General features: G+C 39.0%; 1 protein-coding gene across 22 annotated transcripts in view; it reads right to left on the reverse strand.

Annotated features, from left to right (window-relative positions):
• baz2ba (bromodomain adjacent to zinc finger domain, 2Ba) overlaps positions 1–12,093 on the reverse strand; it is a 79,006-nt gene that overhangs the window by 2,994 nt on the left and 63,919 nt on the right. For 16 of the 22 annotated variants that reach the window (XM_052559366.1, XM_052559369.1, XM_052559364.1 and 13 more), the window contains 14 exons: positions 11,704–11,844; positions 10,325–10,576; positions 9,777–10,000; positions 8,833–8,907; positions 8,380–8,608; positions 8,181–8,243; positions 5,958–6,102; positions 5,094–5,860; positions 3,302–3,569; positions 2,975–3,130; positions 1,864–2,024; positions 1,476–1,777; positions 866–1,001; positions 621–767 (listed from right to left, as the gene is read on the reverse strand). In XM_052559366.1, the coding sequence (XP_052415326.1) occupies positions 621–767; positions 866–1,001; positions 1,476–1,777; positions 1,864–2,024; positions 2,975–3,130; positions 3,302–3,569; positions 5,094–5,860; positions 5,958–6,102; positions 8,181–8,243; positions 8,380–8,608; positions 8,833–8,907; positions 9,777–10,000; positions 10,325–10,576; positions 11,704–11,844 (3,066 nt within the window). The remainder of the gene's footprint in view (positions 1–620; positions 768–865; positions 1,002–1,475; positions 1,778–1,863; positions 2,025–2,974; positions 3,131–3,301; positions 3,570–5,093; positions 5,861–5,957; positions 6,103–8,180; positions 8,244–8,379; positions 8,609–8,832; positions 8,908–9,776; positions 10,001–10,324; positions 10,577–11,703; positions 11,845–12,093) is intronic. The other 6 variants (XM_052559373.1, XM_052559370.1, XM_052559372.1 and 3 more) reach the window with 1 other exon arrangement.

Consider the following 12,093-nt stretch of genomic DNA (forward strand, 5'->3'; position numbering starts at 1 on the left):
TAGCAAGCGCAAGGTTGGGGGTTCGAATCCCAGGGGACAGATGTTAGGAGAAAATTGTTAGCTTGAATGCAATGTAAGTCGGTTTGGATAAAAGCGTCTGCTAAATGCATACATTTAATTTAATATTAAATAAATGCTATTCTTTTGAACTTTCTATTCATTAAGAACACTGAAAAAATGTAACACAAGTTTCCAAAAAAACAGTATATTATAAGCAGCTCCACTGTATTCAACATTGATAATAAGAAATACTTCTCGGGTACCAAATCAGCATTTTAGAATAATTTCTGAAGGATCATGTTGCGCTAAAGTCTAGAGTAATGATGCTGAAAATTCAGCTTTGCATCACAGAAATCAATAAAATGCTAAGATATTAAAATAGAAAAGTGTTTAAAAATATTTAACAATAATCAATGTTTGTACTATATTTTTATTCAAATAAATAATAAAAAAATCGTATATATATATATATATATATATATATATATATATATATATATATATATATATATATATATATAAAACATGCACACATACAGACATAAGCTCATCATCTCAGAGACATGCCCCTCAGCAAATAAGGACTTGTACTCATGGTGATGTGAACTGGAGGCAGTTACCTTGGAGATGCAAGCAGGGCAGTACCAGTCTCCCTCTGGGATGTTTGTTATCTTGGGTTTGTGGCAATAGGTGTGACACCCCTTATCACAGCCGTCACACAGCAAAAGCAGGTCTTCATTATCACCCTTTCGGCACATCTGACAGTACTGCACTCACAAACAGGCATACAAGTATGACAACTGCAACATATATTGTAGATGCATAAAAACAGTGAACCCTTTGGCTTGTGCAAGACATGACTTACCACTTTCATGATGGACCTCTCCCAGGCGATGGATTTCTGGAGCTGCTGTAGACACATGGCCAGCTGAGAGGAGCTGCGTACCTCACTCAGCGCCTTTCGCCACAGCTTCATCCCCGGAGCAATCTCTTCCTCTCCCCTGCGATACACAAAAACACAACACACTCATCAGAGAGCGGGTTTATTTCAAGCCTGTAATTTGTCTATAGTAAAATTGATTGGCTGAGACCCTGAGCTTTTAACAACACCCACCCACACACACACACACATATTATATAGTGTGATACAATTCAGTGGCATAGCCATACATGAGGACGGAGAGCTGTGTGTACCATGCACTTAGAAGTATTAGAAAACAAATCAAGTTTTGATGTTTCTGAACTCCGTCTGTGCACTGCTGATTAAAACCATGCATCCAAAAACAAGAAAGGTGCAGGCAAGGGGGCAGAGGAAGAAAAAAAAAATGAAACACAGCACAAGAACCAAAACCCGAAACCGGAGCCAGGGTGAGAACGGATGGACGGACGAGCAGAGAAGCCCCAGCCAGCAGAGAGAGGGGGAGGGGGAGGATGAGGAGGAGTAGAGACGAAGGCTGGCATTCTGGATGACCTACCCTTCCCCTCCAGCGCTAGTGGATGGAGCAGGTGCGGGGACAGTGACTGTACCCACATTATCCAGTTTGATCTGGATGGTGGTCCCTAAGGGGCTCCGCAGGTACCTTCTCTCGATGTGACGCTCCAGCTCTGCCAATCGCGTCACTGCGATGTCCAGCGGATTGCTGGGTCGACGGATCAGGCCTTTCTCCGAGCTTCGCTCCTCCTGAGACTCCGCCCCAGGGCGGGGCTTGGGGAGGGCCTTGTGCTCATAATAGACCAGGTCCTCTCTTTCAGACTGTGGTTCAGGATATGTCCAGCCCTGAGAAGCAAAGGATTGTGGGGTATAGGTTAGTAGAAGAAATGACAACGATTTGATGTGTTTCTGGAAGCTGTACAAACACTCACCTTGACCTGCAGGCTGGCGGACGTGACTTTGCGCTCCAGCTCCTCCACCTGTTGCAGCAGAGCGATGTCAGTCTCCATGGCCTGCTCCTCCACGCACCAGTCCTGCAGCGTCTCCACCGAAACCTGGCCCTCGTCGAGCTCTGAGACCTCCATAACTGCCACTGCAAACAAAAAATAAGACAGCCATGAGACCCCAGGAGAGATCACAGCCCTAAAGCACATCCCAGTACATTTCAGCTCATTCTGACAACTGCATGCTCGGCTGAGTCGGTTAGACAGTGTTTTTATGAATATTATTTATGACTGGAAACAAGTCTGGTAGTAAATTGTGGTTATTCTGATTTATTAGATTTGCTTTATAAATCAGTTAACCTCAAATTGGAATTTGGAGAAATGCGCTCACATTTCATTTCTTTAAAAAATATACTGGGAAACACTTTCTTTTTTTTTTTTTTTTACAGCAAGCTTGTTACTTTTTCTTACATCAGTTATACCAGAAATGTTTACATAATTAAATACAACTAACCCTAAACCAATTGTATGTTGTTAATTAATATTACTCAGTACTTAATGTATAATTACGCTGTAACACTGCATGTTCTGTCATCATTTACTAAAATTATTAACCAAACAGTTGACGGTAGCGATTGACTTCCATAGTATATTTTTCCATATTATGGAAGTCAATGGCTACCGTCAACTGTTTGGTTACCAACATTTTTCAAAATATCTTCTTTCATGTTTACTATAAGAACTCATTCAGGTTTGGAACAAGTAAAGGGTGAGCAAATTACAACAATTTTAATTTTTAAGTGAACGATCCCTTTAAATTAAGTGTTACCATAAACTTTTATGGAAGTAATCAAAAAAAAAAAAAAAGATATTTCGTTTCGTGATAAGTTTTCCTTGGATGTCATCTAAAAAGAAACATTATGAAGGTCTTTTTCAATCATTTTATGACAAATTAGGTAACCGTGTTAATATATTAAAATGGGTTAGCGATAAATTAACAGTATCTGGCAGCCTTTGTATGCTTGAACTGTTTTCATGGCTAAATCTGTAAGATAAAACACACAAAAGCACATTGTGATATTTCAGTGATTCCACTCACCCTCCCGGTTCTTGTTACAGGTCTGCGCAATGAGCTCCATGGATTTCTGCAGCTGTTTCTGCAGGGCTCTCTCTCGGATGCCTCTGCTGTGAAGAGCGTTCACTAACGCTTTCAGCTCCTCCATGTCTGTCACCTTCCACCAGCCCAGCAGCATGTCTGCCAATCAGACAACAACATTTCCATCAACGACCGCAAACAAAACTTGACTAATGACTCGTTGTTGAGAAAAGTAAAATCTGAAAGTGCAACATTATTGTTTAGCAGCTAGGTGGAGTAGCATTTGTTTGTGTTATTTCTGAGTGATTTAGTTGATGGTACTGCACTCACCCTCTGGTATGGGCAGGGCTTCAGGGTGGTCGTGGTTTCTAGGATGTTCCAGTGCCATTGGAGAAGAAGCAGATGTAAGCTTCTCCCCAGTGGGAACAGGAGAACCACTTTTGCTGGTTGAGACGCTGGGTGCCAGCAGGGGGCTGGCGCTGCCCTCCACTGAGGGATACATGTGCAGAGGGCTGCTGCACAGGGGGAGATTGGGGCTGATGACCCCACCGGACCAATTGCCCAAAGGCAAACCGATCAGAGCTCCACCTGGCTTTACCTAGGAGGAGATAATGAGAATGCATGAGATACATGATGAGCATCCAAATTATTTAGATCAGTGTAGGAATGTATCGATAAATCATGATAAAATTCCCCACGGTTAGTATTACCGTTTCATATTTTTATTATCATTAAAACCATATTAGATTACCACGATTTGAACAACTGGCGTTTAATGAATACTGTCCAGCATGATGCATAAAGTTTTCAGTAACAGTCTCAGGTGTGCACAGCAGTGTAGTCAAAACAGGGCTGAAAAGCTGGGAGGTTGTAAAAGAGTGCTAAGGGAATTATTCAAATGATTTTGATTACTATAATCGTGCTAAGAAATTTTCATACCATTACATCCCTAGATCAGTGCTTCTCAACTAGGGGTCTATAATCTTAAAATAAGAGAAAGCAAACATTAAAATCAAGATATTTCCTAATTTTATCTCCTTTCATTTTAATTGACCTAATGTACAACTGTTTGGAAAAACCTGTATATGTGACCCAGGAGTACTAAGTCTTAATTAGCACAGGTATATTTGTAGCCAAAATAGCCAAAAATACATTGTATGGGTCAAAATTATTAATTTTTCTTTTATGCCAAAAATCATTAGGATATTAAGTAAAGAACATGTTCCATGAAGATATTTTGTAAATTGGCTACCTTAAATACATCAAAACTTAATTTGTGATTAGTAATTTGCATTGCTAAGAACTTCATTTAGAAAACATTAAAGGTGATTTTCTCAGTATTTGGATTTTTTTGCACCCTCAGATTCCAGATATTCAAATAGTTGTATCCTATCCTACCAAACCATACATTATTGGAAAGCATATTTATTCAGCATTCAGATTATTTTATTTATTTTATTTGTATAAATTTCAATTTTGAAAAACTGACCCTTATGACTGGTTTTGTGGTCCAGGGTCAAATATATAAAGAAGCCTAATTTTAAATGTGTGATTTCTAGATCCAGAAAAGTTGTGTAAATGAACAAAATAGTAAAACGATGTGATATTTAATTCTGACTTGAGTTTGTTTAAAACTACATTACTTTGAAGAGTGACACAAGCATAACTTTTTATAATGCAGTCATTAATTTAATTTCTGTTTGTTACAGAAATTCACATAAAGGAAGAACATCAATCAGGTAACTGTGTTATTATAACATCAGTTTGATAGCTATTTTAAATATATTTTATTTTAGTTTCAGAATTTTTGGTTTTAGATTTTCAATTTGGTGCAACATTATACAATCACAACCAATCAGAACAAGTTCGAGCATTCACATCATCATCACACTTCTACCGCATATCTCAAATAGCCATGTGAAGCAAGACTTTGGGCCATTGAGATATCACTGTGTGTGGAGCAACCTAAAGTAATGTGAAAGAAAAAGAATGCCAACAACTACACAATATCTTGGTTAGGACAAAAGTGCTAATAACCTTGAAAGAGATTTATGACTTGTCACTTTATCATGTTGCACACTGTAAATATGAAATATATATTTCAAGTAGGATGGGTAATTACCTGCAAACTGAGGTTGCTGATCCCACCAGGTGAGGGGTTCAGAGGGCTTGCAGATGCAGAAAGGGGAAGCAGGTGATGGTGCGAAGAGGAGGTAGATGGTGGAGGTGGCGTTTTGGGCCGTGTGCTGGGGGTGTTGCTGCCGGGTGAGGACTGTGGGTGTGCCGACGGCTGGATGAGGGAGGTGTCGTCGCAGGGCGAGCGAGGCAGCAGGCTAAACCAGTGCCCACTGCGCTCGCTGAGGACCTTGAGCAGCTGGTCGTTGGCCAGGAGCTGAGTCTGCGGCTGCAGGATGTGCGCAGGGATGCCCAGCTGCAGAGGAGGAGGGATTGTGTGCTCTGCGCTTGGGCTGCTGGCCTCTGTCAGCTTGGAGGTAGTTGGAGAGTGAGCTGGAGATGATGCTGATGTAGTTTCCATAGCGACTGTTGCTGGGCAGCCGTTGTGGGTGTGGCAGAGCCCCTTGGCCCCAACAGGTGTGCGAGGCAGTTCCTGACACTGAGGGCTTTGTGAGGGGTGGAGCTCTGGAGGTTGAGGGGGCGTGGTCACAACCTCTGTTTCCTGGTGGTCTATTAGTGGGGAGGAGCGCAGTTCTTTATTTGCCTCGTGATTAGGATCGTTGGGCTTCTCCTCCTCCTGTTTCACCTCCTCCTTCAGAGCCCCCTGTATCTCGTCATGCTGATGATTCTGCAGAACTTCCTCCTTAGGCTCCTCTTTGACCCGCACTGGAAAGTTTCTCAGCCTCTCACGTTCTTTCTCCAACTCCTCGACCCCTACATGAGACAGAAGGAAAACATATTTAGTGTAAAATTAATGGTGCGGCTGTATGCGAATGCATTTATGGAGGGAGTGATGGGCACGCGGACTCACCTTCTCCACTCTCTAACCCCTCTATGTAAACTCCTCCACACTGCGGGAGGACCCAGTATCTGCGGCGGTACCGGTCCTGCCCGTACGACATGGACCGCAGGGCGTGAGACGACTCAAACAGCTTCCGACGGATCAGGTTTTGCTGCTGTACTCACACAGAAATGCACATTTTGTGGAACAAAATATGTAATTATAATAGGGCACAACAATGAATTGAAATTGCAATATGGATTTGTGCAATTATAAAATCACAAAGTCTGCAATTTATTTCAATAAATATATGCACTGTGTGTTTCAGAGTGAAGTGTGCCACTGTGTTCATTTACACGCGAGCAGCATATCAGCATATCTGGTGTTTTAAGTGTCTCAAAGTGGCTCATTTCCATATCTGCTCTCAGTTTGGTCATTTATAATGCAAATTTAAGACACAATATGCACCAACCATATTATAAACTGTTTTCAGCAAATGAGTTAAAAATAAAAATAAAAATAATAACTTGATGCTTTAATGCAGTGGTTCCCAACCTTTTTCAACTCGCGGCCCACACAACCAAACACATATGTTTGCACGGCCCACTTCAAAAAAATTAACTGACCCCGCTATTGTTGGGTTAATAACTTAGTACTCAGAAGCTAGATTTTAAACTATATTTATTGAATAAACTAGGGCTGTGCGAAATGTACAAAAAAAAAAAAAAAAACTATCGCAATTTTTTTGATCAATTTTGCAATTGTGCTTTTACAGTCATAAATGCATTCAGGATTAATTTGAAACATATTTCCAAAAGAAAACCAATCAGAGCTTTATCAGAAAGTTGTAACATCTCTAGAACAGACATACGTCAAAATTATCACTATAGTGAAGATGTAAAAAAAATGTATAGACTTGTGGCAAAAAAAATTTAAAAAAAAAAATTCCTTTATACAGGGACTTTTTTTTCTTTTTTGCCATGCATTGTTCATAGAGCTCATTAATTGTAGCGGTGCCTGAGGTGTTTGCAGTGTGTATACAGTATGTGTATGCGGTCAGCAGTGAGAGTGCATAAATATAACGCGAAAGCACATTAAAATAATGCACGAGTGCGAATCTCTCTGTTCGCAGCAGATTTCCTTTGCTCTGTCACAAAACCGGTCGTGCTTGCTCAGATACACGCTGCTTTGCGAGGAGAGAGTGTGCACACTTAAAACGTGTCTCCTCTCACTTAAACTGCATCCTGTTCACTAACAAATTCACTCTATGCTCTCATGTGTTAGACATGAATTATTTTCGCACGTTTTTATTTCTATCATTTTACCGCAGTGAGAACGCTCTGATCCGTCAACATTGGCTCAGAAAAAAGGCTCATCACAGACAGTGTGTGAACCTGGAGTTAGGACGTTTTCTTTTAATCGCACAGCCCTAGAATGGACTGGAAATGAACAGAAAATAATTGGCGGCCCACCTGCAATACCACCCACAGGTTGAAAACCACTGCTTTAATGCTTAAAACATAAATATAAGTTATACTTTTCTACTTACCGGACTATAAGTCGCACTTTTTTTCATAGTTTGGCTGGTCCTGCAACTTATAGTCAGCTGCAACTTATTTATCAAAATTAATTTGACATGAACCGAGAGAAATGAACCGAGAAAACGTTACTGTCTCCAGCCGCGAGAGGGCGCTCTATGATGCTCAGTGCTCCTGTAGCCTACACTGAAGACATAGAGCGCCCTCTCGCGGCTGTAGACAGTAATGTTTTCTCTTGGTTCATGGTTCTCTAAATAAATGCGACTTATAGTCCAGTACGACTTATATATGTTTTTTTCCTCGTCATGAAGTATTTTTGGACTGATGCGACTTATACTCAGGTGCGACTTATAGTCCGAAAAATACGGTAATTATTTCAATTATTTGTAGTAGTACTACTATTTTTCTTACATACTTGTTTTTTAAAATAAAATAACACAATAGTAATATTTCTTATTTTGTTTCATATTCTTATTTAGTACTATTATTAATCATATAAAAATAATAAAAACAATAATTTAAATATAATTTTCATTATTTCGATTTTATAGTTATATTGATATATAATTACAAAATTGCATGGCCCTAAAAACAAGCACAGTAAACCTGATCCTTTAAAAAAAAAAATTAATTAAATTGCAACCATAAATTTTATCAGTGGGGGGGGGGGGATTCCCTAAATCATTCAGCTATAAATTATGACATCTGAATTTACCTTTGATAACTTCTCAATCTGTTTCTCCAGCTCTTCAACACTTGTGGCTGGGTCTCCCTCATCCTGACACACAAACACACACACACACAGACACATATTTAGGCTCGATCAATATAAAAATGTCTGCTAGATAAAGTTAAATTAATGAAATGTTTGAAATGTAAAGTATGAAACTGCATTTAAAAAGAAGGCCTTTTACCTCATCACACGTCTCCACCTTTTTTCCCTTTTTAGCCTCTTCCTCCTCCTCATCTTCATCTTCATCCCCTGCATCCTCACTGTCCTCATCTTCATCATCATCGTCATCACTATCCCCTGGCTTCCTCTTGCGCTTGTGACCAATGGCGGAGCCACCCGCAGCCTGAGGCTCCTCCCCTCCAGTGATTGCTTCACGTTTCCCTGTCCGTTTAGCGTAGATTGTTTTCATTCTGCATGAACATATGCAGAAATTCTGATTAGTGACAAAACTAAGATATGTGCATTCAATGCACAGCTATTACAGTCAGTAAAGGGAAACATTGTTTGTGTTTAATGCCTAGTAAGATCCAAATCTCTGACATCTATTATAGCTGAAAATGCAGTCTGTAGGTAGAGAAGTCCTGAAATACAGCGATCATGTTTGCATAAATCAGGCAGAAATATTGGTACTCACTTCTTCAATTTGCCCTCCACAATACACTCGTCCTTCCTCAGCACGTTCATGTGCTCCAGGCTTTTGTCGATCTCACTGCAAAAACACACAAACAGTTTTATACTCCTGTAGATACCAGTATTATTTTAGTATTATAACTAATAATTTAATTATTTAGTATAATTAATCATTGTTCAAATTTATTAGAATTTTTATTATGTTTATGTGCTTTTTAATTTTTTTATGCCACAAAAACTATATATAAAAAATATATTAGTATAAAGGTTTATTTTTATTTTTATTTTTTATTCCCAGTTACTAATTTTAGTGCTTTAACTTTATTTCCAATTTAAGTAGATACCAGATGTACGTGTAATAATGTCACATGATGAACCCAAGCAGTTGAGGTTCCTGTGTTCACATGCGTTAAGTCTTAAAAACTCTGTGACCGTCATACTGTATAACCTCTCCACTGCCTCTTTAATGCGCTATTACTTCAAGATGCATATTTCATATTGCCCAGGCAGCCCTGATAGATAATATGCAGGTATCACTTTTATAATTGAATCTCTAGTCCAAACATGAATCATTTGAGTTTGAGAATGTCTTGCAGAGGTGTTATTAGTTTATCGTGAATTAATGTTAAAAGGGATGCAACATATTTCTCCAAAAATACATTGTTTGTTTGAATTAAACAAAATATCGATTTGCCTTATTTTAAAAGGTCTTGTTAACATGTTATTCAGTTAATAGTCTATGCAGCATATATATAAAACAACTTTGAATTTTTGATGTAAAAATCGGTTAACTGTTCTTTATGTATTATTGCATCAAGGTTGAAAAATTGTGCTTTAGTGTATACAGTATATTATGAAAACTAAAAAAATGGCATCTCTGTACCAATGTAAACATCAATCACTGCAGCTGAACTCTGAAAACATAAGTGGAATTTCTTCTTTTTTTACCTGATCACGCTTTTACTGCAGGACAGCTCATGTACCAGGAAGGCCAGGACAGCGGCTTTCTGAGCCGGCGTGTGGGCCTGAAAGGCTTTGGTCCTCAGACTCAGAGTAAGATCAGCTAGCTCAGTCTGAGAGCAGTGAGCTTCCATGTACAGCTGCAAAACCTCAGACACATTGTCCCGATTCAGACCCACATTGGTCAGGTGGTCACCCAAGATAGACTTAGCCTGATGGAGAAGAGGGAACAGTTGCAATTCTGCGAATACTTTAAACTGAAAAAAGACAGATCATTCATACTGTATGCAGGGGCACACTAAGTAAGTGATTTATGTGTTCATTAAACCAGAGGCCCTTTCCTCGATTAAGTTTGATCACAAGCACTCACAGGGGACGCATGTTAATACCAGATGTAAACAGAAATGTGTCTCTGCTGAGCACTTGTGAGCGGGTCACTTGAGACAGATGTTAATAGCAGGTGTAAACAGGCCTGAAAGTACACTTATTGCTAGTGACAATCACACTGAAGTAACCTCCAGGCATTTCCTCCTCACCCTGTGTCCTTGAGGCAATCCTGGGTCAGACACAGCAGACGAGAGTAGGCGGACCAACAGGTCCTGCACTTGCCCCATGCTGTTGCCCAGGTTGAGCAGTCCCTCCTGCAGTATACCCAGAGTGGGCAATTCTGAGGGATCCATGCCCAGGACCTTCCCAAAGCTCCGCAGGAACTGCACCACCATCAGACAGTCCGCAAACACACTCCCAGGAAGAACCAGACCATGGATACGAGGAATCTCAGGAAGGGGCTATAGAGGCACAGAGAAATATAGAGAAACAAGTGAGACAAAATGTTTGTAAACATCATGTTTCAATTGAGCAATGAAATCTGATAAGAATAGAATAAAGTCTGCTTCTTTTGCACAAATCTTGCAATATATGTTTTCTAAACTGATTTTGTTCATGTGATTCAACATTTCCTTCTAATGCCAATACAGCCACCATACCAATCATGTTAATATTTATTTATTTATTTATTCATATATGAGTTTGTTTGTGGTCTTTCTAATTCAGGTCAATAAATACATAATCAATAAAAAATGTATATAAAAAACTATTTACTTAAGTAAAAAACATTTTAGGTGTTTTAATAATAATGATAATTCATAGTAGCAATATTAACTCTAAATATAAAAAAATGATGTCAAATATATACAGTACAGTAAATTACAATTGCACTGTAAAATAAAAAATGAACTGCACTGCATGCTTTACTCTGAAACACGCAGCACATCAGATTATTACAATCAGTTATTTAAGAACACTGCAGCCTTTATCGCAATTACTAATATGACACTAAGTTATATCGCAATTATTGCGCAGCCCCATATATTTATTTTAATTTTACATAAGATATAATTAAGCTTTTCATCAACTCATAAACCCCCTGCAGTTTCATCACAAACCTCTGTTTTAGATAATGATATAATAATTAGTTTTGTCTTTAGAACAGTTACAATATAAAAGCAACTTAATTATGGAAACATGTTGTATGTACAGTACGACAATAATAATTTTTTCACACTGTAAAAATGGGTCTTTATACATGAAATTATGCAGCAGCCATTATATTTTAAGAATGAGGTCTTTCACAAAATGTAAGTTCGTAAGCTACTAACTTTCTTTAAATGCTATGTTTATTACCACTAGGCGGCAGTATTCTGTCTCGGGTGAATTCCCTGTGAAGAGCATTAGTAAGATTAGGATATGTATGACATCATACCTCTGAGAGTTCTGATTGGATGAGTCTTTATGTTAATGGATTATTAATTAAAAGATAATCTTACAACAAGCATTCTATATAAAGGGTTCATAAATGATTGTTAAAGTTGACTTTTAAATGATGCAAAACTTGTACAATATTCAGTTCCCTTACCTTGTGATCTGTCAAACACATGTCTTCATTGGGTTTCTTCATCTCACGGATCATCTCCAGCTCCAGCCTCCGGAGCTCCATTTTCCGCTCCTTGTTGAGGCGTTTCTCATCACGTTTCTCTTGCCTGAGGCGTTCGCGCTCCTGTGGGGTGGAAGAAAGACTTTACTAACCAGTTGGATGCTACATCAGGCGTGTTTGACATTAGGGCATTATGCTCTACAAGAAAACTTTGTTTTGGAGAATGAGGAAAGTTTAGGGTGCTTTATCAAACTACATCAAAATTATTTGGTGAAACACATTCAGGAAATGTAGCAGAGCAGGTAGACGTGACGTGAGAAAGCATTGAGGTGCAGAGAGGAGAGCGGAGTGGTGAAGGACAGTGTTCCTTTA

Source organism: Carassius gibelio, chromosome B6 (genome assembly GCF_023724105.1).
Source record: "Carassius gibelio isolate Cgi1373 ecotype wild population from Czech Republic chromosome B6, carGib1.2-hapl.c, whole genome shotgun sequence".
NCBI lineage: Eukaryota > Metazoa > Chordata > Actinopteri > Cypriniformes > Cyprinidae > Carassius > Carassius gibelio.